Source organism: Anomaloglossus baeobatrachus, chromosome 6, assembly GCF_048569485.1.
Source record: "Anomaloglossus baeobatrachus isolate aAnoBae1 chromosome 6, aAnoBae1.hap1, whole genome shotgun sequence".
NCBI lineage: Eukaryota > Metazoa > Chordata > Amphibia > Anura > Aromobatidae > Anomaloglossus > Anomaloglossus baeobatrachus.
In genome coordinates, this window is record NC_134358.1 from 496758012 (window position 1) to 496785748 (window position 27737).

The following is a 27737-nucleotide window of genomic DNA, read 5'->3' on the forward strand; positions in this document are numbered from 1 at the left end:
CTGCTCTCAGGTACTAAAGTTCAGCACCATTTACTACAATAAGGGATGAGCGGCAACAGTCAAACAGCTGCTACACACTGTACGAAGGAAGCGCTGGTGTCCTAGCTCTGTACACTTTGTACAGTCATCTGTCATGGCAGGTGCACACAGCTGATCTGTAGGGGTGCGGGTGCTGCTCCCCACCCATCTGATACTGATGACCGATCCCATTAATATCCTAGTACTGGGCAAGAGCTTAAAGAGTGTTTCCCCCATCAACATAGATATTGGAATAATAATAAGTTACACAATTGGATGTGTTGGAAAAAAAAACAAAAAAAAAAACTGTTCCTGTGCTGAGATCTCATGAATGTGCTCCTGCCATGTACTGTGTAATGGCTGTATCTGACTGTACAGGAACATGGTCTGATCATACCACATCTGCTGGACAGAGGAGAGTGCAAAAAAAAAAAAAAAAAAAAAAAAAAGAATAAGTATATAGACATTACAGCACAGGATCACAAATAATTCTGTGAGGTAAAACATTTTTTTTGTAAAACCAGGGAAATGTTTTAAATCACAATAAGAATCAGTTATGATCCCATGCTGTTATGTTTGTATATTTTTTTTTTACTTCTTCCCCGGCCCATGCCTCTGTACGGTCACACACTGCCATTACACAGTACATAGCAGGGACACATATATAAGATCTCAGCACACAAATTGTTTTGTTTTTTTTATTTTTTTTTAAAACACATCCAATTGCGGAAATTATTATTATTTCAAAATACATAGATTAAAACGCACTTTAAATTTTAACTTTGCTCGTGGGAAAAGATCATCCGAGTGATTGCTACTATAAAGATTGTGGGTGTGGGGATAGACTGTTTCTGATAGTGAGCAAACTTCATAACACTGCAAACCTGAGGAAAAGCCTTACTTACAACGTTCGAGAGCCTGATCGATGTGCTCGGGGCAAAGAAGAGAAAAGCAGGCAAGATCCTGAAAGGCGCCAGATCCAGCAGCGCAGGGGAAATGGTATGTCTGTGAACATGCCTCTTCACAGCATTTGATAGTAGCTCCAAGGTGCTTACAGTATGCACAGCGCTAAAAGAAAGAAAACATACTGGTAAAAAAATGTACACCTGGCAGGAGACTATACAATTTATGGATAATTTCTACAAAGAACTTTTGTCTTTAGCCAATGTGTATAGTAACAATTCAGTTTGGTCTTTCCTTATAGGGATTGAATGTGTATCCGTATTATTACATACATACTGTATACACACACACACCTATAATATTTACTTTATAATGAAAAAATATATATATATATATATACATATATACACACACACACACACATATACACAACATTTTTCGGACTATAAGACGCACCAGACCATAAGACGCACCCTGGTTTTAGAGCAAGAGAATAGGAAAATAAAATTTTAAGCAAAAAATGGGAGTCAGGACACACTGTTATGGGGCGAGGATCTGCTGCTGACACTGTTATGGGGGTAATGTCTCCAAATTCTCTACTAAGGTACCGCAGTCTGGTAATGATCCTCCTGCCTTGTATGTACAGTATATGTCCCTCATCCTGCTATATGGCCCCATCCTGCTATATACGGTAACCCATCCTGGCATATGGCCCCATCCTGCTATATACCCCCATCCTGCTCATATACTCACATCCTGCTCATAACATACCCCCATCCTGCTCATAACATACCCCCATCCTGCTCATATTATACCCCCATCCTGCTCATATTATACCCCTAATCCTGGTATACGGCCCGCATCCTGTGGCACATGAAAAAAAAATAAACGTTCATACTCACCTTACCTCACTCCCTGCAGCATCGCTCCTCCTCCCACCTGTGTCAGCGGCAGCGCCGCTGAGTGGAGCCGTCCCCGTTCTCCTGCAGCATTGCGATGTCCTCCTGTGCCAGCGGCGGCTGCGTGTGGACACGTGCGCACAGCGATTACGTCATCGCTGTGTGCACCGCAAGTCTCAGCGGCCGCCGCTGGCACAGGAGGACATCGCAATGCTGCAGGAGAACGGGGACGGCTCCACTCAGCGGCGCTGCTGCTGACACAGACGGGAGGACAACGCAATGCTGCAGGAGAACGGGGACGGGTCCACTCAGCGGCCGCCGGCAGCCAGGAGGAGATCGCAGTGCTGCAGGGGAACGGTGACAGGTCAATATACTGATTCACTGCAGCTCGCGCTGATGATGATGCACGGGGGCAGTGAATACAGCCGCACATGATCACTCCAGGCTGTAGTTGCCAGGGGTGACCATGCAGGCCGGCTGTTTATCCCTCGCCCATCCTCCCGCCCACCTGTCTACTCCTGCTTCAGGACTGAGAGATGATGGGCGGGATGATTGGCGTGCATATTAAATGAGCGTGTCCACGTGGTCACGGCATGCGCTGCTGCAGCCTGCTCGTGCCCCCGATGACCCATGCCACCACACCACCCTCATTCCCGGCCCAATATTCAGACCATAAGACGCACCCCCCCACTTTCCCCCAACATTTGGAGAAAAAAAAGTGCGTCTTATGGTCCGAAAAATACGGTATCTATCTATCTATACACACACACACACACACACACACACACACACACACACACACACGGGTCATAGAATACTAAGTTTATAGTAAAGACATTTCCTTCAATGGTGCGGTGCCACCTGCTGGTGACAGTGTACAGTAGTGGCCAAAAGTTGTTACGGAGACAATTTTAGATTTCTGCAAAGTTTGCTGCTTCAGTGTCTTTTTGTGTTTTCGTCAGATGTGCCTATGGTTACTGAAGTACAATTATAAGGATTTCAAACTTTTGACAAAATACATCAAGTTTATGCAAAGACCCAATATTTACACAGTCGACCCTTATTTTGCAAGGCCTGCACATCGCCCTGGCATGCTGGATATCAGCTTCTTGGCATTGTTCTGACTGATGACAACCTATTCTTGTTAAATCAGGGCTGGAGGTTTATCACAATTTCTGTCTTTCTTTGCTCAGCCGCTTTTTGAGGAATAACCACAGGTTTTGAATCAGTTTGTAACTAGGGAGTCTCCTGGCCAAGGACCCGAAATCTCAATGTTTTGTTCACCAGGTCACTTCGTTATGACTTCCGCCTTGTGACATTGTTCATCTCCACATTGCTCCTGGATTGTTGGGAGAAGTTGCTCTTGAAGGATGTTTAGCTCACATTCTGTATTCATGCATTGTTCATAGGCAAAATTATGAGCCCGATACCATGGATGAAACGTAACCTACACATGAAAGATGTCAGGATACTTTACTGTTGGCACCACACAGCAGTCATGGGAGCCCTCAACTTTGCTTCTATGGACAATCATTCTTCCAGATGTCCCAAAAAGTCGCAAGGGCGAAAACATAACTGCAAAATTCCATGAATTGGACTGCAGGTGACAGTGGTAACGATAATTTCCCTTATGAAGCCCTCTTCAGACAGTTTTTCCTCTGACCTCTCAATGTGGATGTGAATGGAACAGGACTAACCCTTTATACTCAGAAGTAGTGATGAACAGACCGTGACTGTAAAAGTCCAGATCTGCGCGGGTTCAAAAGCACCAGAGTACCGACCCTGGAGGAGTTCTCAGGGAACTTTAGGTAACAATCCGGGTCCAGGACTCGAGTCATTTAACCCCTTCAGCCCCCGGGCACTTTCCGTTTTTGTTTTTTGCTCCTTTTCTTCCGAAAGCCGTAACTTTTTTATTATTCCGTCAATCTTGCCATATGAGGGCTTGTTTTTTGCGGGACGAGTTGTACTTTTAAATGAAACCATAGGTTTTACCATATATTGTACTAGAAAACAGCAAAAAAAAAATTCCAAGTGTGGAAAAACTGCAAAAAAAGTGTGATGGCACAATAGTTTTTGGGATGTTTTATTCACAGTGTTCACTATATGGTAAAACTGATGTGTGGGTATGATGCCTGAGGTCGGTGCGAGTTTGTAGACACCAACCATGTATAGGTTTACTTGTATCTAAGGGGTTAAAAAAATTCACAAGTTTGTCCAATAAAAGTGGCGCACGTTTTGCGCCATTTTTCCGAAACACGTAGCGTTCTTATTTTTTGGGATCTATGGATCAGTAATAGCTTATTTTTTGGGATCTATGGCTCAGTGATGGCTTATTTTTTGTGTCTCGAGCTGACGTTTATAATGGTACCATTTTTGCGCAGATGCTACGTTTTGATCGCCTGTTATAGCATTTTGCGTAAAACTTGTGGCGACCAAAAAAACGTAATTTTGGCGTTTGGTAAACGGTGTAGTGGCAAAAAAATTCCAATCAGATTAATTGATTTTATATTTTGATAGATCGGGCATTTCTGAACGCGGCGATACCAAATATGTGTATATTTATTTATTTTTTAACCCTTTAATTTTCAATGGGGGGAAGGGGGGTGATTTGAACTTTTAGTTTTTGTTTTGTTTTTTTTAAACTTTTTTTTTTTTACTAGCGATTCCACCCGCGGCTAGCAGGCACACATGTCAGTTGTTGAAAACAGCTGATATGTGTGCCGACCGCCGCCGAATGCCCGCGGCAGGGGGCGGGACTTAACGGGACACGATCCTTGACGGATAGATCCATCCAAGGTCGTGAAGGGGTTAAAGAGAATAAAAAAAAAAAAGGGCGGGGGGGGGAGGAAGCAGGCACGTTATAATGACAGATTGTCTTGTGAAGCTGTATAGCACTTCCAGGGCCTCTCATACATATGCATGGCTTCCCCCGACCACCAGCAGTACCTGCGTCTGATTGGTTGCAGTCAGACGCGCCCCCACCCTGTGTGACAGCGTGTCACTGCTTTCAATCACAGGAGAAACGCAGATACTGGTTTGCACTCAGTGTAGTAATCGGAGGTGCAGGTGAAACAGGATAGCGTCCCTTAGTATCAGAAAAAATAAATTCCCCGCACTCTCCAAATCCCCGATTTTCAGCATTACCAATTGGAGAGTGTGATGAATTAGTTTTTTTCTGCTTTCAATCATTTACGCTGTCTGCGTAGCTATGGTGTAAAAATAAATAAAAACATTGGCGTAGGGTCCCTGATATTGTTACCCAGCACAGATAAAGCCCACAGCTACAGGCTGCAGCCCCCAGGTGTGGATGGGTTTTGTTGTATTTTATTTCAAATAAAGGATTTTTCGGTGTTTGTGTTTACTTCTTTTCAATTACAGATTAGTAATGGGGGGGTCTAAGAAGCCTACCATTACTAATCTAGGGCTTAGTGCCAGCTGCGGGATGTTATTAACCCCCTTATTACCCCGATTGCTACCGCACCAGGGCAATCAGGAAGAGCCGGGTAAAGTTCCGGGATTGTCGCATGTATTAGATGGCCGGCTGTAGGCTGCAATTCTTAGGGTGGTTCCCAATAAGCATGGGTCTCCCCAGCCTGAGAATACCAGCCCCCAGCTGCTGTCCGCTTTATCGTGGTTGGGTATCAAAATTGTAGAGACTGCACGACAGATTTTAAATAATTTTTTAATGTGGTTCCCCTTATTTCGATGCACAGGCAAGATAAGAGCACGACTGGGGCTGCAACATGTACCTGTATGCTTTATGTGCGCTGGGAATCACGAAAGGGGGGGACAATTTTTTTTTAATTTATATTACACCAACAGAGACACACACACAGCAACTCTGATTGATAGCAGTCAGACATACTGTCACAAAGGGTAGGGGTGTGTCTGACTTCAACCAGAGACGCAGAGACTACCAGTGGGCGGGGGAAGCAGTGCATATGCATGAGGGATAATGACAGGCCCCAGAAGTAGTGTTACAAATGCAGAGACTGGTAAGTATAAATCACTTTCTCCAATCCCCCTATCCGTCTACCACCATTTTAAAGCGACTGAATAGGGTCTCCTTAGATTTATATGGGGAACAGTGTCTGGCCTGATATCCGGGATGAATTCCAGGTCAGAACTGGGTTTCTTATTTTTTTGTTTTGTTTCTTAAATGCGGTTGGACCCGCCGATGATTTGTATCTGCAAATTCACCCATCACTACTCAGAAGCTGAAAATTGCAGGGTTGGGAGTCACTTTTCCTATTCTTTTGATTCTGTAATATAACTGCAATGAGTCTTCCAAATGCCGGTCAGGTGGGGTTGGAGGGGGGGGATAATAACTGTACTAATTCAATGTGCTAAGTCAAAAAGAAATATATAATTTACGGGGCCCTGTCCCATTGATAAGGGCCCCCGGAAAACATGTTTCGGAGACATACACCGACGGGGCCATTGACTATTATGGGGCAGACTGAGTCAGCGTGTGTTCTGTCTTGCGCCACTTTCGGGCATATACATTTTCTGCAGGCGGACAACCGAACGTAGTGTACTACGGAGGGGGGCTCGAATGGATGCCCCGCTGGGAATGTAGGTGAAAATGCAATGTGAAAGTGGCCTTAAAATGTTGGCGTCTTAGGGCCGTTTTACACATCCGGCATTTCGCTAGCTTGTCGGATCCGGCACACTCCAGTACAGTGTTAATACTGTACAATGGCATCGCGGCAAGCTCCGGTCACATGCTGTCATGTGACCGGAGCTTGTGACCAGAGCTTGCCAAGATGCCATTGTACTGCATTACACAGTACTGGAGTGTGATGGATCCGGAAATCCGGTGAAATGCCGGATGTGTGAAACGGGCCTTAGTTAGATGTCTAGGTTTTTAATCAGTCGGGGTCCGTGTATTAAGAGCCTAACCAACAACTTAGTCAAGAGGAGAGACGCACATAGAGAGCTATTCTCCTCCAAAATTGAAGACCGGCGGAGCGGAGAGTCAGATGCGCAGCATTTTATAGCAGCTTTTCAGTGGTGAACCTGCACCAAACACACAGCAGGAATATAATTACTGGCAGAGGAGATCTTAAAGTTTTAGAAATTGTTGCCATAAGTAAATGTATACAAAGTTCTGCTGCATTAATATTGTAACGGAGTGACAGCGTTCTCATCACCGACGCTTTAGAGCTGTCAGTGCACCTAAATTACAAAAAAAATAATAACTTCACAGCTCGAAGGCTCCAGCGCCGGCGCGGCTTCACCTGCCAAATCCTTGTCAGGCCTTTTATGACGCATGAGTCATGTGTCTACCAGGAGTCATAACTGTTACGTTAATTAGATCCCTCAGATTAATATGCTTCGTTCAGATCAGCATTGATTTTTCTAACCATTTAACAATGTCCCGAAACAGATGTGCAGCCCAGCAAACTCACTTCGCCTTCATGTTTACAAAGTGTGATGACATTTTTACAATTATGCATAATCTGCTCAGCCCGTATTAAGGAGAGACATAATAATTCTTTGCCATCTGCTTTTTAATTTCACATTCGCTTCCTCTGCATGTTAAGCTAATAAGCGTTTTGGTTTTTTTTTGTACAAGGCGTGCATGGGAAAAGTAAAGAGAAAAAGTATTCATTCTACTTCTAGACGGGCTCTGCCTGACCGCAGCACTGCTTCTCTACGGGATCCATTTTGGAAGAGATCTTGTTGGCGCCAAGATGATCAGATGCCAAAATTTTACAAAGAAGGGAATTTTGTTTACTTACCGTAAATTCCTTTTCTTCTAGCTCCAATTGGGAGACCCAGACAGTGGGTGTATAGCTACTGCCTCTGGAGGCCGCACAAAGAACTACACTTAAAAGTGTAAGGCCCCTCCCCTTCTGGCTATACACCCTCCCGTAGGAGTACAGATTCCTCAGTTTTAGTACCAAAGCAAGAAGGAGGAAAGCCAATAACAGTTTCAAAAACAAATTCAATCCGATAACTAGATCGGAGAACTTAAGAAACAACGTGAACAACATGTGCACCCGAAAAAACGAAACCCTAAAAACAGATAGGGCGGGTGCTGGGTCTCCCAATTGGAGCTAGAAGAAAAGGAATTTACGGTAAGTAAACAAAATTCCCTTCTTCTTTTTCGCTCCTAATTGGGAGACCCAGACAGTGGGACGTCCAAAAGCAGTCCCTGGGTGGGTAAAAAGATACCACATGAACGGGCTGTCATACAGCCTCTTCCTACAGGTGGGCCACCGCCGCCTGAAGGACCTGTCTACCTAGGCTGGCGTCTGCCGAAGCGTAGGTATGCACTTGATAGTGTTTGGTAAACGTGTGCAGACTCGACCAGGTAGCCGCCTGGCACACTTGCTGAGCCGTAGCCTGATGCCTCAACGCCCAGGACGCACCAACGGCTCTGGTAGAATGGGCCTTCAGTCCAGATGGAATCTGAAGCCCAGCAGAACGGTATGTGTGAAGAATTGGTTCCTTGATCCACCGCGCCAGGGTGGATTTGGAAGCTTGCGATCCCTTATGCTGACCAGCGACTAGGACAAAGAGCGCATCCGAACGGCGTAGAGGCGCCGTGCGAGAAATGTAAATCCTGAGTGCTCTCACCAGGTCCAACAGATGTAAACCTTTTTCAAATTGGTGAACTGGATGCGGACACAAAGATGGCAAAGTGATATCCTGATTGAGATGAAAGGAAGAAACCACCTTGGGAGAAAACTCTGGAATTGGACGCAGTACCACCTTGTCTTGGTGAAATACCAGGAAGGGAGATTTGCAAGATAACGCCGCCAGCTCGGACACTCTTCGAAGAGACGTGACCGCTACAAGAAAAACTACCTTTTGTGAAAGCCGAGAAAGGGGAACCTCTTTCAAAGGCTCGAAAGGCGGCTTTTGAAGAGCAAGGAGAACCTTGTTCAGATCCCAGGGTTCCAATGGCCGTCTGTAAGGAGGAACGATATGACAAACTCCTTGGAGAAACGTGCGTACTTTAGAAAGCTGTGCCAAGCGCTTCTGAAAGAATACGGATAACGCGGAGACTTGACCCTTAAGCGAGCTAAGGGACAAACCTTTTTCCAACCCAGACTGCAGGAAGGAAAGAAAAATTGGCAATGCAAATGGCCAGGGAGAAAACCCTTGAGCCAAGCACCACGCTAAGAATATCTTCCACGTCCTGTGATAGATCTTAGCTGAGGATGGTTTTCTAGCCTGTCTCATTGTGGCAACAACTCCCTGAGATAAACCTGAGGCCGCTAGGATCCAGGACTCAATGGCCACACAGTCAGGTTCAGGGCCGCAGAATTCAGATGGAAAAACGGCCCTTGAGACAGCAGATCTGGACGGTCTGGTAGTGCCCACGGTTGGCCTACCGTGAGATGCCACAGATCCGGGTACCACGACCTTCTTGGCCAATTTGGAGCGACGAGTATGGCTCGCTGGCAGTCGGACTTGATTTTCCGGAGAACTCTGGGTAACAATGCTAGAGGTGGGAACACATAGGGGAGTCGGAATTGCGACCAATCCTGAACCAAGGCGTCTGCCGCCAGCGCTCGGTGATCGTGAGACCGTGCCATGAAAACTGGGACCTTGTTGTTGTGCCGTGACGCCATCAGATCGACGTCCGGCGACCCCCAGCGGCAACAGATCTGTTGAAACACGTCCGGGTGAAGGGACCATTCTCCTGCGTCCATGCCCTGGCGACTGAGAAAGTCTGCTTCCCAGTTTTCCACGCCTGGGATGTGAACTGCAGATATGGTGGACGCTCTGCTTTCCACCCACGTCAAAATCCGCTGGACTTCTTGAAAAGCTTGGCGACTGCGTGTTCCCCCTTGGTGGTTGATGTACGCCACCGCCGTGGAATTGTCCGACTGAATCCGAATCTGCTTGCCTTCCAGCCATTGTTGGAAGGCTCGCAGGGCAAGGTAGATTGCTCTGATTTCCAGAACATTGATCTGCAAGGTGGACTCTTCCTGAGTCCACGTCCCCTGAGCCCTGTGGTGGAGAAACACCGCTCCCCACCCTGATAGGCTCGCATCTGTCGTGACCACTGCCCAGGACGGGGGAAGGAACGACTTTCCCTGTGACAATGAGTTGGGGAGAAGCCACCAACGTAGAGAATCCTTGGCAGTCTGAGAGAGGGAGACAGTCCTGTCGAGGGACGTCGATTTCCCATCCCATTGGCGTAGAATGTCCCATTGTAGAGGGCGCAGATGAAACTGCGCGAACGGGACTGCCTCCATTGCTGCTACCATCTTTCCTAGGAAATGCATGAGGCGCCTCAGTGAGTGCGACTGGCTCTGAAGGAGAGATTGCACTCCGGTCCGTAGCGAGCACTGCTTGTCCAGTGGAAGCCTCACTATCGCTGATAGAGTATGAAACTCCATGCCAAGATAAGTCAGAGATTGGGTCGGGGTTAGATGAGACTTTGGAAAGTTGATAATCCACCCGAAAGTCTGGAGAGTGTCTAGCGCCACCTTCAGACTGTGTTGGCATGCTTCTTGAGAGGATGCCTTTATAAGCAGGTCGTCTAGGTACGGGATGACCGAGTGACCCTGCGAGTGCAGAACAGCTACTACTGCTGCCATGACTTTGGTGAAGACCCGGGGGGCTGTTGCCAGACCGAAGGGTAACGCTACGAACTGTAGGTGCTCGTCGTGTATGACGAAACGTAGGAAACGCTGATGCTCTGGTGCAATCGGCACGTGGAGATACGCATCTTTGATGTCTATTGATGCTAGAAAATCTCCCTGAGACATTGAGGCTATGACGGAGCGTAGGGATTCCATCCGGAACCTCCTGACTTTTACGTGTCTGTTGAGCAACTTCAGATCCAGGACGGGACGATACGATCCGTCCTTTTTTGGGACCACAAACAGATTGGAGTAAAAACCGTGACCCTGTTCCTGAAGAGGGACGGAGGTCACCACTCCTTCCGCCTTTAGAGCGGCCACCGCCTGCAACAGAGCATCGGCTCGGTCTGGTGGTGGAGAAGTTCTGAAGAAACGAGTTGGCGGACGAGAACCGAACTCTATCCTGTACCCGTGAGATAGAATATCTCTCACCCAACGGTCTTTGACATTTGCTAGCCAAATGTCGCCAAAGTGGGACAGCCTCCCACCGACCGCGGGTGTGGGCATCGGAGACCGCAAGTCAGGAGGACGTCGTTTTGGCAACGGTTCCTCCGGCTGGTCTTTTTGGGCGTGACTGAGACCTCCAAGAATTTGAACGTCTCTGGTCCTTTTGAGTCTTTTTTGACGAGGCGAATTGGGACCTGCCCTGTCCTCGAAAGGACCGATAACCAGACTGACCCCTCCTCTGTTGGGGCTTGTTTTGTCTGTGTTGCGGTAAGGAAGAGTCCTTACCCTTGGAGTGTTTGATGATTTCATCCAAACGCTCTCCAAACAATCGGTCACGAGAAAAAGGCAAATTGGTTAAGCACTTCTTGGAATGAGAATCTGCTTTCCAATGTCTCAACCACAGAGCCCTACGCAAAACAACTGAGTTGGCTGACGCCACTGCCGTGCGGCTTGTAGCGTCAAGAACAGCATTAATCGCGTACGACGCGAATGCCGCCATTTGCGAGGTCAATGGTGCTACCTGCGGGGCAAATGCACGTGTGACAGAGTCGACTCGCGCAAGCCCGGCCGTGATAGCTTGGAGTGCCCATACGGCCGCAAAAGAAGGCGCTAATGACGCTCCAATCGCTTCATAGATGGATTTCAGCCAGAGCTCCATCTGCCTGTCAGTGGCATCTTTAAGTGCCGCTCCATCTTCAACAGCAACCAAGGATCTGGCTGCAAGCCTGGAAATTGGAGGATCCACTTTTGGACACTGGGTCCAACCCTTGACCACTTCAGAGGGAAAAGGGTAGCGTGTATCTTTAAGTCGTTTAGGAAAACGCCTTTCAGGATAAGCGTGGGGTTTCTGGATTGCGTCTCTGAAGTCAGCGTGGTCCAGAAAAGTGCTTAATGTACGCTTAGGGTATCTGAAATGGATTCTCTCGTGCTGCGAAGCTGACTCCTCTACAGGAGGAGCTGGTGGGGAAATATTCAACATCTTATTGATGTTAAATATAAGATCATTAACTATTGCGTCACCATCTGGTGTATCTAGATTGAGAGCGGTCCCAGGATCAGAATCCTGATCAGTTAAGTCCGCCTCATCACCCATAGATTCATCCCGCTGGGATCCAGACCATTGAGATGAATGTGAAGGCCCGTCATAACGAGCCCGCTTAGGCTGCCCGGGGCCATCGTCCGAGTCAGAGTCTTCACCCTGAGGTGTATATGCCCGTCCCGGAGCTTGGAGCTGAGGGGGACCAGGGGGCAATGATTGCACAGTGTCCGTGGCCTGAAGTACAGGCCTAGCTCGCAATGTGTCAAGAATTTGTGACATAGTGAGAGACATTCTGTCAGCAAAAGCTGCAAACTCAGTTCCTGTCACCTGGACAGCATTCACAGGTGGTACACCCTGGGACACGTCCAGCAGAGGTCCCGACTGTGCAAGCGCCGCAGGGGCCGAGCACTGCACACAATGGGGGTCCGTGGAGCCTGCCGGTAGAAAAGTCCCACATGCGGTGCAGGAAGCATACAATGTCTGTGCCTTGGCACCCTTGCGTTTTACGGGCGACATGCTGCTGGCTCTCTGCATATGAGAGAGTCTATAGCCAAAGGGCGACCAGCGCTATGTAATACCAAGTATTTGTAGCAACAAAATACTAAGAATACTACGAGCACAAGAGGGGGTGAGCCCTGAGGGCTGCTTACCGCCCGCTGAACAGCGGGTAAGAGGCTGCTGAATGCCTTGTCTGGGTCTCCCCGGCTCCCCTCTGCAGCTCAGCGTGTCTGCAAGAATGGCTGCCGGCTACTGTGGAGAGGGGCGGTCCGTGGGAGTTCCCAAACAAAAGTGCGGGAACAGTGTCCCCTCTGTGCTGACTGTGAGGGCTGGAGTATGTAAAAACGACTCCAGCCCTCAGCGCTGATGCCCTGGCCAGCGTCCCGCCCCTCTCCTGACTGGCAGGTCTGTGGGCGGGAACGAACGCAAACAGGCCGCAAAAGCCGGGGACTCGAGTTATCAGCGCGGCCGCCGTAAAAGCGCGGGCCGCGCTGAAGTCCCCGGCGCACCGCAAGTGCCAGCCGCGCCGCTGTTCGAGCGGCCGGCGCGACCGAGTTCTGGACGTGGGCAGCGTCCCGCCCCTCTCCTGACTGGCAGGTGTGGGGGCGGGAACGAAAGGAAGCAGGCCGCAAAAGCCGGGGACTGTAGTTATCAGCGCGGCCGCCGTAAAAGCGCAGGCCGCGCTGAAGTCCCCGGCGCACTACAAGTGCCAGCCGCGCCGCAGTCCCAGCGGCCGGCGCGTCCTATTCCCATAAATGTGCCTGCTTCAGCAAAGCTGAATGAGGCCATGGCACAGGCGCCGCAGCGCTGATGTCCCCCGGCGCACTACAACACCCAGCATGCTGCGGTGTGAGCGCCAGATACACGGGGACACAGAGTACCTTGAGGATGCAGGGCCATGTCCCTGATGTACTCCGCTCCATCCAGCATCTTCTCCAGGGGCTGTAGATGGAGCACGGTCTCTGTGCCTGGAGACCGGTAAATCCCACTTCACCCAGAGCCCTGTAAAAAGGGATGGGGAAGGAATCAGCATGTGGGCTCCTGCCGCCGTACCCGCAATGGGTACCTCAACCTTACAAACACCTCCGACATAAGTGGGGTGAGAAGGGAGCATGCTGGGGACACTATATGTGTCCTCTTTTCTTCCATCCGACATAGTCAGCAGCTGCTGCTGACTAAAAACAATGGAGCTATGCGTGCGTGTCTGACCTCCTTGCGCACAAAGCTAAAACTGAGGAATCTGTACTCCTACGGGAGGGTGTATAGCCAGAAGGGGAGGGGCCTTACACTTTTAAGTGTAGTTCTTTGTGCGGCCTCCAGAGGCAGTAGCTATACACCCACTGTCTGGGTCTCCCAATTAGGAGCGAAAAAGAAATTGTTTTTGCGCTCTACTTCATGTGTTAGGCCTCATTCATATACAGCTTTCATCAGGGAGCAAGATCCACTTTTCAGCCATATGTTGGTCAGTGTCCATTTGTACCATCAGTGCGGCCACATTTTCCAACTTTCTCCTACCCAGACAATAGAATCAGAAGAAGAGTTAGCCAGCTCCAAAACCCACGAGAATAGAAACTTTCCTTTATTTCTTCATTTAAAAAAAGTGCGACAGTGCAGATAAGAACACAGCGTATCCTGACGTGTTTCAGACCTCGTAGGGTCCTTAGTCATAGGCTAAGGACTCTGAGGTCTGAAACGCGTAAGGTACGCTATGTTCTCATCTGCACTGTCTCACTTTTTTTAAATGAAGAAATAAAAGGAAAGTTTTTATTCTCGTGTATTTTGGTGCTGGCTAACGCTTTTTCCTATTCTATTGTCCAGATGTGATCTCCGTCTACAGGCCGTGCACCAGTGGAGCTTTCAACAAACTAAGGGGTAGGCTGAAAAAAATCTTTTTTCGTTTCCTTCTCCTATCCACTTAATAAACAGACTCACCATAGATGGCATCTGTTATATCTTTTTTTCTTCCCCCACAGATACATTGACACTGAAATGTGAAATCCGTAACTTGGATCAAAAACATTTTTGTAAAAAAAAAACAAACAGAAAAAAAAACAAAAAAAAAAAAAAAAAAGACAGACATGTAAACAATCCAATACCTAAAACGCACCAATGTGTAAAAATGGACATCTGGATGAAGCTGTGAGACAAAAGATAGACACATATGATGGTGGCTTATCTCACCAAGAATAAAAAGATCAACAATCCAAAATCAGACATGCACAACACCCATCATCGATAGGAGCGTGGGGAGGCCCTGCAGATATATTTAACTGTCGGCAGGGCCCACTGATACCGGTGGGTTCAGCAGATGCAAGTCTAAGTGTATGTGCCCATGATCAGGACTCACCGAGTCCTGAACGCAGCGGGTCCTGACCTGCGGGGCCACGAGTCTCCTCCGCAGGAGACCAGAGCTGCTTGTACGCACGATCAGGGCTCAGTGCGCTGTGGTCTCTCGCTTGTGTTCTCCCTACGGAGGATGCATGTGAATCCGCAGCAAACAGTTGACATGCTGCGGTCTGGAAAGACGCACCACAGGTCAGTGCTTGCTGGTGAAAAAACAAGCATAGTGGGCACGGGATATCTAGAAATCCCATCCACTGTGCTTGAACTGTACAACACTGTTTTGGACGCAGCTCAAGCATGCTGCGTCCAAAACACTGATCATGGGCACGCACCCTAATAGTATAGCTGCCTTAAAGGGGTATTCTGATATCCAAGATGCTATCCCAATATATAGTAGGCATAATAATAGCAAATACCTCCAATTAGAGATGTAGTATAGTGCTCCTGATATAACCGTGTTTCTTACCTCATGTGCAGGGCATTGCAGCTTAGGTATCCATGGTTACGAGCAACCAACTTGTCTGTCACTATATAAGTGGTAGTAACATGGATACCCAAATTGCAATGCTCTGCACGGAGTGGTGGTTGTTCTATAAAAAAAAATAAATAAATAAATACACATATTTAACCCACAAACAGCCAGCTGGTGATACCACCGCACCTGGTATGACGAGATCCATAATTCACAGGCCCACACAGTCATGTACAGCAGATTGTAGTTAAAGTGTGGCAGTCATTTTAATTTTGATTTAATAAATCAATAGCACAAATGAAAATAAGCAACTCTACTATATCTTATCAGAGAAATCTGCTTCTCTCTGACAGAATTGATCAGTCATTATCGAAATTCTGCGGAGGTAAAATCTGTATTCAGTGAAGACTTCCCCATTACTGAGATAGGAGATGGCAGCTGTTACTGAGGAGATTCTATGTAGATAGAGGGAGGAGCTAAAGGTAAAGGGGCGGAGCTCTGCCTATAACTCCTCCCATGCATCTCGCTTCTCAATCTGTTGCCATCATCCCGTTTTTACTACGCCATCTGACTGCAGCATAAAGTAGGGGTCGAGACCCTGATTCTAGTGATGTGTCACTTACTAGTCTGCTTGCTGTCATGTAAATAAAATCTATGCATCTATCTATTGTAGATCTAATAGTTCCCTGAATGTTCAGCTCTGTATAACGCTATACGCCCGGGGATATACAGAGCTCATGAATTTGGAGGGCTACTCAGCTGCAGGTTTTCTAGTCCTCTAATAATCTCCCGAAAAAAAAATCAGTTATTTTATAAAAACTACAGCTCAAGAAGTGATACATTGACGGAATCAGGACCTTTGTCCCTAAATGCTCTCAGATGAGGTAGCAAAGACCTGGTGTGCCAGATCCCATTCATGCACACCGATTGGCTGCAGTGTTTATGTGATTGATCTTTGAAATATTATCACTACAGGAGCAATGGAGTATTCAAGGAGTAAATAATGCTCATTTTCCTTTATCATATTCCTTACGTTTTGCCAATTTTTGAAAGATGCCTGAAAATCCCTAAGCATGCAAAAGAAACCAAAAAAAAAAAAGCAAAGATGACCAAAAAAAAAAAAACAAACCCTCCTCTTTGCCAATTAAAAAGTTAAACTAAGCTGTCAGTAATATGGAGAGATTGCCCTGCTGACATTTCACAGTCCAGCTAAATGAAGTGAGAATCTGAGAGCATCTAATGGAAAGACATAACTGTGAAGAATATGCCGGGGCTGCCCGGCTTCCTGCCTTACCTACCTCTCCCCTCTTTTAACCTTTATGTCTTGCACATGAATGAACACATTGCGGCTGCTGTGACCTTTACACAGGGACCGATCCATCACACCGCTCCGCGTGATACAGCGAACAAATGGTGCCACAATCATCGGTGACGGGCGCTGCCTTTGCCCTGTCTGACGCTCATGGGCTCTTTGTGAACCATTTGCAATTTCATTAAACTACAAGGTAATATGACCACAGAGCTCTAAGGTAAGAAAGTACAACGCCACTCAATTCTGCACAGTATAGTCATAGGCAAAAGTTTTATGCAGGTGTATGGAAAGATGCTGCAAAGTAAGAAGGCTTCCACAAATACAGAAGAAGTAAACGGAGTGCAAAGTGAAGAACAAATGAGAATTCAAAATCAGATCCATAATTGGAGTGACCGGCCTTTTTGTTAAAAACTGCCTCAGTTCGTCTATGTACTCTTGCGCCAAGTCAGGGATTTTGTTGGATTTAGGCTAGGGCTAAAAGAAGACTTTGGCCATGATATCTGTCCTGCAGCAGAAGTCCGCTCGGTGTTGCTGCCAAGTTCCACAGTGCAATACTCGAAGTGAATTCATCCACTTTGCAAAACCTACACTACCTCAATGAGCAGATCACAAAAAAAAAAAAAAAACAACTCCGTATGTTGTACGAGGAGCTGCTGATAAGTCTTTGGCTTTGTGATCTTTTTTTTTTTTTCTATGGTAACAAATGTTCCATCACATGAAAGTGTCTAATAGATGTTTTCAAAATATTGTGTTTGTTGCTTATGGCAACAGTGTTCTACGCATGCAGGAAAACAAAATGGTGAAGTCTAATGCGATATTCACAGCAACAGAGCAGAGGAGTGATAAAATTCTTGTTTCTGCAAGGAAAGTCTGCAAGAGGATATTCATGGTGATATGTCGCAGACATTGGGGGATCAATGCCCTTCATATTCCACAGTTAAGAACTGGGTTGCCAAATTTAAAACAAGCCCCTTCAGCACCAATGATGAGGAACATCCTGGACTACCGAGAGTGGTTGTACTTCCAAAGATCGTCGATGCGGTGCACAACCTGATACTGGAGAATCCATGAATTTCAGCTAAAGCAATAGCAGACATCATGGGGATTTCCCATGTACACATTTGTGCCATTATCCCTGAACATTTGGACATGAGGAAGCTATCTGCTAATGGGTCCCCAAATGTTTGACAACAGATCAGAGAAGCATGCGAGTGAAAACTTCCTGGTCTATTTAACAGCGTTTTTGGACTGATAAGAACTTCCAGGATCGACTGGTCACTATGAATGAGACCTGGATTTATTTGTATGACCCTGAAAACAAGGAGCAGTCAAAAGAGGGAAGGCACAGTGGTTCTTATCATGCAAAGAAGTTCAGAGTGCAAAAATCAGCCACTAAAGTGATGAAGTTTGTGTTCTGGGATAAGCAGGCCATGCTGCTAGTGGACTACCTTCAAAAGGGTTTCACCATCAATGCAAGGTATTACATTAAACTTGGGGACCAAATGAAGTCAGCTCTGAAGGCCAAAAGGTGCGGCAAGATGTCCAAAGGAATCCTGTTCCTGCAAGACAACACCTCCGCTCACACTGCATAAACGGCCATGGCAAAACTGGCAGAGCTGGGCTTCCAGCTGGTTGACCACCCCCATTATTCACCAGATCTAGCTCCCACTGAGTTTCATCTGTTTTCAAACCTGTTGAACACCTCAAGGGTACTAAATTTCACACCACTTCTGATGCCATGGCTGCTACGGATTATTGGTCTTAGGCACAACCAAAAACCTTCTTTTTTAGGCTTACAGAACTTGGAATACCGATGTAAGAAGTGTGTTGATAGAGTATGTGGAATAAATGTAAAGTTTCATCATCCCATCTTGTTTGTTTATGGGTTAAGCCAAAGACTTAGCAGCCCCTTGTATAACCTGCTTGTCAGAGTTGCGTAGATGTCATAATAGGACCCTATTGTTTTCTATAGAGCTGCGATGTAAGAGCAAAATTGAGCAAACTTTGGTCACTCAGACTCATGCAGCAAAAGTTGCCTTGTAGTTAGTTGTATGATTAATTAAACATACCAGAAAGGTGACGATCATTTAAATTTTTTGTTTCAAACAACGAAACAGTTGTGTAGGAAGCTTAAAAATGGGTGAGAAACAGCCAAATTCTTCTATAAAAGGTGAGGTTGTGGAAGACAGTTTCAAGTAACTGATCATACACAATGGCAACACTGAACACCGCAACAAGATGCAAGGTAGTTATACTGAATCAGCAAGGTCTCTCCCAAGCAAAGATTTCAAAGCAGATTGAGGATTTAATATGTGCTGCTCGAGCTTTTATGAAGAAGAACCAGGAAATGTGCAACCTTAAGGACCATAGATGCAGCGGCTGGCCAAAGATAATTAATGTAACAGATGAAAGACTTCATGCTTATTTCTCTGTTGACCAGGAGAGTCATCAGCTCTGAACTGGTAGAAACTAGTGTTGAGCTTATGTGCTCGGGTGTGACTAAAATGCGGAGTATAATGGAAGTTAAACTTGAGCGCCCGGATGCACGATCAAATAATGAGCAGTTGCCAATATGCTCGCTCATCACTCATAGCAACCAGTGGGACCAAACTATATGCACTAACTCTTCGGAGAAGCCTGGCCAAAAATAATCTTTGCCTAAGGCCGGGGCCACACGGGGACTAGTGCGATCCTCGCATGAAACTCGGCTCACGCTGGCAGCACAGTATAGACACGCCCACCGGCTGCTGTGATTGGGTGCAGTGAGACAGCTGTCACTCAGCGTGGGGGGCGTGTCTGACTGCAACCAATCATAGGCGCCGGTGGGCGGGGAAAGCAGGGAATACAAGATTGATTAATGAGCGGCCGGCATATTCAAAGTAATTGTTGCCGCGTATTCTCTCCACAGCTGTTCCTCGCCGCGCTGGTGATTGGGGAGCGGTAAGTATGAGAGAGGGCTACTAACTTCAGTCACTCGGGGGATTAGCGGTCACTGGTGAATCCTTCACAGGTGACCGCTAATCAGTACGCGGCACACAGACAGAGCCGCGGCATGACAATGAAGTCGGGTGAAGTTCACCTGAGTTCATTCTCATCGCGCAACTCTGTCTGCTGTCAGCCGACATGTATCAACGACATTGTGCAACACACAAACGGACATTCCACACGGACATTCCACGTACACATACATGGGCATTTTACACACAAACACGGACATTTTACACGTACACACGGCTCGCATACGCCATCACACGGATGCCATACGTACCGGAGAAACGCCCCAAAAAAACGGAACACGGACCCGAAAAACGGACCGTGTCATACGGACGTTTTTTTGCGGAAGTGTGTTTTAGGCCTCTGAGATTGTTCAAAACTTTGTGCAAATGTACCTGGAAAACTTTATGCTACTTTGCTTATAGCGATTGTATTTTCTTCAAGTACAAAATGTAATCTGGCTGTGTATGCACTTCGATAAGAATGCCTGGCCGTGACTCCACATTAGTGATAACCCTCTGTAGTGATGCCGCTGCAGAACACATTCAGTGCAGGATTATAAAAGCTTCTTTGACACTGCGCACATTAACTTTTATCGCTGCCGGTATCAGTGTGATCCAAGCATCTGAAAACAGCTGTTTTCTTAATGCTTGTAAACTGCTCATCTGTTCCTCTACCTGCTTTAGTCCCAATAAGCAGCTGTCTTGGCAAAACCATGACACTTAATGAATTGGGAAGCAGGTATGCTTTCTACACAGTTCTGGGTATTGTTAAAATCTGCTTGCAGATGTGTTTTTCTACAGCAGCTGGCAATATTTTAGAAGGAAACATCAAGACTGCCATGTACACAGCCCGCTCAGCTATGGAAAGTGTACAGCAATACAGTCTACAGAGAGAGTGGAACTGAAGTGGCATCTCTAGACTAATTAGAATCTGGGTTGGACTAATGAATTTGGAAATGTGAAGTTAGGTAGGCCACAAAAACAATGTAGAAAGTCAGAAAATAGCACCGCTTTCTGCTATACTGTCTATTCAGAGAAGGGGAACGGTTGGGACAAGTGTTCTTTACTTTACTGCAGCTTCTTTTACCTAAGGGGCAAATAATAGAGAGTGACGGGAGAGGAAGCTGCGGAGTACAAGAAGGAAACCGTATTGTCCTCTTGGGCTTGCCCAACTACAGTATGGGATCATCAGGAGTGTTAAAGAGGTTGCCCGTTACTTTTAGACTGGTAAACTATCCTCACGATCGGGGTCAAGTTGCCAGTAGATAATCTGTTATCCCCTCCAGTGGTGGCTGGATGTCACAGTGTACAGAGCGGTGCTCCGCAGCACTGGGAACGAACGATCAGCTCCTACTGGAAAGAATGGCATTCGATCTGCATTACCCGGCAGCAGCCACTACACAGTCTATGGAGCTGTGCTATACATCTCTGTACATGCTGTATATAAGAGCCCAGGCCGCTGTGTAGAACGTATAAAAATCACTTTATAATACTTAAATGGTCGGTGCGGTGCAGACTGGTCACATGAGCGTCTTCGTTCTCCGGTGCCAGTGCCTCCTCTTTTGGCCATCTTTGTCGTCCTTTTCTGAAGCCGGGGTGCATGACGCGTCCTACGTCATTCACACTCGCCGGCATTGAGGTCCTGCGCAAGCGCACTTTGATCTGCCCTGAGCAGGGCACATCGTAACATTGTAGTGCCCCTGCACAGGACTGCCGAGTGTGTATGACGTAGAACGCATCATGCACCCAGGCTTCAGAAGGAGAACAAAGATGGACGAAAGAGGAGGCGCTGGCACCGGAGAACGAAGACGCCTATATGGCCCAACTCCACCGCAGCGATCGTTTAGGTGAGTATTATAAAGTGACTTTTATGTTCTACACAGCGGCCTGGGCTCTTATATACAGCATGTTAGAAAGCTGTCTGTAAGAGCACACTGGTGGTGGCTGCAGCTTATAGGCCCCAAATCTGATGACAGGTTCCATTTAATGTTCAGCAAACTGTATGCATATTGTGGTTTTTTTTTTCCCCTTCAGTTTTGGGTTAACTAAAAAGCTGCAGCATGTAAATTCTTTGTGCATTTTTGTCTTGCATTTTTTAGCCCTTCCACCCACTGATTTCACAAAATAAAAAAAATGCGAAAAAACCTGCGTGTTTTTTTATTTTTTATGTTTTCATCAAAAAGGTGCAGTTTTTTTGTGAGCAGATTTTCTGCAGCGTGTGCACATAGCCCTAATGTGAATCTGCCAGCTGGTGCATGCTGCCCACTGTTTGCATCAGGTACTGGCTGCATGATCTCAGCCAGGTACGTTTGGCTCAGAAAAGCTGCGGTGTTTCAGAGAGAAACATACCGGTACTTTCATAGCAGCCAGGATCCGAGCCGTGCTGAATATTAGTCAGACTGATCTTTAGTACGGCTCAGAGAGGGAATGAGGGGGAATTTAGTGGTGAGCGGTGACTAAGGCTGGTGACCAGGGGTTGGGAGGCACAAACCACAATCCCCCCGTTAACACTTCCTCCTGCTGCGGTTAGGTGTATCTGTTTCTGCGAAGGCTGGGTCTTTGGGAAAGCTTGCTGCTCAGCTTTCCTAGAAAAAGATACAACTTTCAGTAGCTGGAGATCCTAATAAGATAAAAAGACATTTAGGGGGAGAATGATCAGGCCCCAACACCAGCCCTGGTCAGCACTCACTGGTCCTTACAGTGATCAGAGTGGAGCAGTCATATCACTGCAGGCTGCGCTCTGATCATAGTAATTACCAGGGAATGGTGACAGCAGACCCAGGCACCACGCTGCAGCAGTCACCTGTTCTCACCAACAGAAAGTCCTATTTGTTTGCCCTGACACCGCTCACCGATGCTGCCGCCAGAAAAGACTTGACTGCTTGCTATGATCACAGAAAGCAGCAGTGATAGACGGAAAATGTAGGCCAAAATGTAGGCCAGCACATAGCACTGGGCTGCAATACGATGGCGCCAGGCTCAATCTACAGCTTTGAACTTGCAAACAATAGGGCATGGGACAGTTCAGTTGATGTACAGGCAAGCGTACGAGATGGGACTGGACGCCAACCAGTCAGCTACGGCCTGTGTCTACCATATTTGGTGCAAGGGCAGCCACAGTATCCAATATCCCTCTGAATAAACGGCTTACTTCCCTTACATTTGTGGATTGACGTGACAGTATAGAATTCATTTGACAAATACACGGAAGGGCATCTTCTAATAAAGAGCAAAAGTGATGCATAAAATATATATAAAGAAATAAAGTGAAGCCAGTTTCTAGCCAGCAATAACTCACTTCTGTGCTCCCTGAGATGACCGCTTTGTCCACGTTGACCAAACTCTGATCTTCAGACTGGTGCACGCCTGGTGACCATTCTGCACAGCGCTGATGAGCCCAGCAATGACCTATGGGAGAAAGGATTGCTGAGCATGTGCTGTAAAGTGAACAATTCACACAAGGAAACATAAAACTAATAATCTTACCTGTAGACTCAAACAAGAACTGGATGTGGATGTCGTCAGGAAGGCCAACTTGAGACAATTCATCCCAGAATTTGCTGCCCTGCTCCTCAGATGCAGTTTGGGTGCTTACACTTGTATAGGTGACATCGTGTAGTGGGGATTTTACTCTGTAAAAAAGAAGAGATGGACTTAATGCTGTGCGGCTCCTTACTACAGGAGGACATGAGAAAGAGCAGCAGAGTCTGAAGACAAGGGGAAAATATTCCTGATACCTACAATTTTATATATAGATACACACACACATACATATATATATACATAAGTTAGAAAGACATCTCATCCAGCGGCACAAGGAAGACTCTCAGAATATTGGCTAGCTTCTATAAGTCCACCTACACTTTCAAGGTCTTCACCTTCTTGTCTTCATTCTTAAAGGGTGAATGCAGCCATGCTCACGCTCAGAGGGGAGGCAGCTTACGCTTTGTTCACATGATGTATTATGTAGGAGGGAAATAAAAAGTATATGTCCTGAAATTCATAGCAGGAATCCAAGTCTGACCCTCAGATATCCACTGTGAATTTGCACTTTTTAATGCTGCAAGCGGATTAGCCCAATTCAATAGGTCTAATCCAAATGTGGCTATAGCTCCTGGTTTCTGAGCAAAAACCACTTACCCAAGTGACATGTCACTTATTAAAGCCACTTTCAAACCAGCAGCCATATGAACAGCAATCCAGATTTCCCATTGAAAACACTAGGAGGTGGTCTGTGGGCGCAGAAATCAATGAGTAATCCACTCTGTGTAAGCGTACCATCCATGCGCAGAGCACAGCACTGACATCCAACCAGGAAAAATCCATCCCATCACCAGGCATGTAGGGTAAGTATGGATTTTAAGGCCTGCAGTTGACGAAGAACGCAATCCTTATTTAGTGCCTCTAACTTACTTTTCAGAAAACAATTCCGGTTTTGATTCCACCTTGAATGAAGAAATCAGAGTCTGCGGACAATAGGTCTACATGGTCCACGTTACGAGAAAGAGAAGGGAGATCCAGTGTGAGGGGAGCAGCCAGGAGGGACTGTTCCCTTCTACAGTAGCAGTAGATGTATCACTCCCCAATGCTGCTCACATCACTTAGGTTTTATGTCCACCATGCTGCTGGTGATGCGTCTGAACATGGGTTACATAAAGACAGGAATCCATAATGTCACAGTGAACAAGACATCATAGCAGCCAGTTTCCTCCCACCAGCTCAGAGACACCTGAAAATCAGACCACTGGTACTGAAATGTGAGACTTTCAGCGTGCTTGGGAAAGTGGAGAGCACAGATGAAGTGCGGAGAGTTCACCTGTCGCTGGGACGTGAATGTTATGTGGTGGCACCAAGAGGATCTCCATGTGTGAGGTTAATCATGGTCTCCTGATCACAGGATCCGAGACCAGACTAGTCTCAAGGAATCAACCCTCCCAGCCCCCGACCTAGTGCGGTCCTGTTTGCTTATGACAAGACGCTCCTTGTTTCTTCTCCATATCTAATATAGGATCCTAGGCTTATCCAACAATACAACAGCGGACTATGGTGTGAGGGGAGGTGGTGGGAGGGTTTGACAGATACCTTTAGTTATTGATATGCAATAGCAATAACTTTTCACAGATACATCAATATTCAGTAACTCCAAAGACAGAAGTGGAATCAAAAATAAAAAAGTCAAAGGAAGGTAAAAAAAAAAAAACATTAAACAAATTAACTTGTCGTGATTGCTCTTCTGGCAGAGTCTGTTGAGTGACGTCAGAATCTGTATTTGGGCCCATTCGCAGACCCTGAAGATACTTACTGAGGCCACAGTAGAGTGTTATTGTGCTCATACAAAGTGAGGAAGAGTCACCCAAACCCGAATGTTTCAGCAGAAGACTGGACACTACGCACAAAAAGTAAGGGAGATTTGGCTTTCAGGTGAAGCTACTGTGACCTTCTCTAAACTGTTGAATGCAAATGTCCAATTGTTCAATGTTTCATTAGTTTTTGCACAACTTGCTGTTCACTAACAAGGAGCTTAATGGCAAAATTCACAACAGGTGCTTGATCCATGAATCACCCAATAAATAAACTTGGTATTTAAACAGTCCTCCTCATCCTGCTGGTCACATTTTGACATCAATGAGGCCTATACGACACCTAACAATTCTATCAACAGTATCTCACCATTGCGAGGCTTCAAACAGGGATGTTCGCAGATGGAAGTGGCGACTGAGCTTACAGTGTCACAGAGTGTCATCAGCAGGTTACAACAGAGATACAGAGAGATGAGAAGACTCCAAAAAAGCCAAAGAAGTGGACATACTATGGCCACATCCAACAGCGAGACCGCTTCACTGAGAACAATGCCTTCCAGAATCGGATGATAAATGCCACACAACTCCAGGCACATTTAAGGCACTCAAGTGTCACATCAGGCCATTCAAAATTGTTTACATCAGCATACTCCGAGTGGTAGACGACCTGCAAAGGTACCTGAGCACACCACCAGGCATAAGCGTCCTCGTCTTTCTGGATAATGGACCAGTGGGCCTCAGTGCTCTACAGTGATGAAAGTTAATTCATGCTGAGCAGAAACGATGGCCGCCAACGATGTTAAGACGTCAAGGAAAGCGCTATGCATCAGCCACTGTTGTCACCAGACAAGCCTTCTTGTGGTGGTGGGGTTACATATGGGGCAGGTGTGTCTAGTCAATACAGAACTGCCCTACACTTTGTGAATGGTTCAGGGACAGCTGCTACTACTTGAATAACATCATTAATCCAGTCATTGTGCCTCTGCATGAACAACACAGGCCTAATTTAATTCTCATGGACGATAATGCTCCACATTATAGAGATCGCATCATGAGGGAACAGCTGCTGGGAGACTGGGGAGAACCTCAAATGGATTGGCCTGCACTTTCTCCAGACCTGAATCTCATAGAAAACCTATGGGAGCAGCTGAGTCATCACGTAGACGCTCTTAAATCTGTACCCCCGATGCTCAATGACATGGCTGCCCCCTTCAAGAAGAGTGGAATGCCATGCCTCAGCAGACAATAACTCCACTTGTGAAGAGCATGAGAAGTAGTTGTCAAGCTGTACTTGTTGCTCAGGCCACATGACAAGTTATTGACACGTTAACATTTATTTGGGGGATATACCCACCACTGTCGCTGGCTTTTGTTTCAATAAATTGTTGAGGATGAGGAAATCCCCATTGCGTGATTCTACATAAATGCCCTACTTCCATGATAAAAATATCAAATAGCGTGAACAGTTTACATAAATTTCACGTGAAAGCCAAATATTTTTTTTATACTTTTTGTGAATTTTGTAGGTACCCCATAACAGTTGTCTGGCAGCCACTAAAGGTGGCCATACACCTTACATTAGGGGTGCACAACCTTTAAATGGTCCAAAAACCAAACTATTAAATTAACCCCTTAACCAAACAACCTAGATTTCTAACCTTGTCAATGTCTGGACTATATTTTCTATTGATTACGCAACTCATTTGATAAAAAGTATGATTATTCATGGAAAAGACAAAATTGTCTGGGTGACCCCAAACTTTTGAACTGTAGTGTAGGTGTACCCCTGCTCAGAACCTCATACTTTCAAGATCTTCATTTCATTCACATGGTATTTCTAATTAACCAGGCAACCCAAAAGCTGGAATACAAATGCCATCCAGCAAGATCTGTATTTCATATAGGGATATACAAGTATTTTCTACCAGAAGCTCTGGGGATGAGGCCGTCTCCCATCAGCACCATTCCCAACATATAGAACAAGCAGAAAAACATCACAATTTCCCAACTGGTTAGTTAGCAACAGATGTGGTATGCATTGGATCATACACACAATTTGGTCAAGAACATAAATTCCCCCTGGCAAAACGAATTCCCTGAGATTTTATGGGGCGCGTATGATAATTACCAGCTAATTGTCGTGGTTTCTAGGGAGAATACTAGACAAGGGAACAAAGGAAGAAATAAATATTGACACCAGCAGTTTTCCTGATGAGCAAAATAACCAAGTTTTGGGTTTAATCACATTAAAGGAAGAAAGAACCCCAGAAGAGAAAGCTTCAGAATCCAATGCTATGATTTATGAAGATGGCATGGCAGCTAAAGGGTAAAGACTAAATATAAATAGGTGCTCCACATAAGACTGCGGAGACGCTGTCCTCTTTGTAATTGTTGTCTTCTACTTCCCTTCTGACCATGACCCTGGCACGGTGCCAGCTGTGCCAGCCAATCAGATGTGTGCCGCACAACAGAGGCTCAGTGCTGGGTCTTGGCCACTGTCCACAGCGGAGCTCGGAGAGATTACATCAGCAGCACACGGGGACACTACAGTTGTTCCAAGATAAATCAATTTGGCTCTTTTCAGAGAGGCTCCAGGAAGCGCTCGGGATGAGAGGCAGCCGCAGAAAGCGCTCAGTCCAGAAACGTGCCAGCGCCTCCGTGCTCACATACAAGCCGAAACCATGGTGAGCGGCGCCTGCAAATCCAACGGCTAGCCCAGAGACGCATTTTATCATTACTCTTATTATTCCCTGTATGATCGCATCATCTTCCTAAACCTGCACCTGCTAAGCCTGGAACAGAGTGGTCACTACACAGTGAGTCATGTCATTAGATGGCGGCTTTGTAAGGCTGCTTTCACACTTTTGTTTAGCATGTGTCATGAACGTTTTTTTGCTTCAAAAG

General features: G+C 46.4%; 1 protein-coding gene across 10 annotated transcripts in view; it reads right to left on the reverse strand.

Annotated features, from left to right (window-relative positions):
* KMT2C (lysine methyltransferase 2C) overlaps positions 1 to 27737 on the reverse strand; it is a 440610-nt gene that overhangs the window by 282562 nt on the left and 130311 nt on the right. For all 10 annotated transcript variants that reach the window (XM_075315430.1, XM_075315433.1, XM_075315425.1 and 7 more), the window contains 3 exons: positions 23020 to 23165; positions 22832 to 22941; positions 924 to 1086 (listed from right to left, as the gene is read on the reverse strand). In XM_075315430.1, the coding sequence (XP_075171545.1) occupies positions 924 to 1086; positions 22832 to 22941; positions 23020 to 23165 (419 nt within the window). The remainder of the gene's footprint in view (positions 1 to 923; positions 1087 to 22831; positions 22942 to 23019; positions 23166 to 27737) is intronic.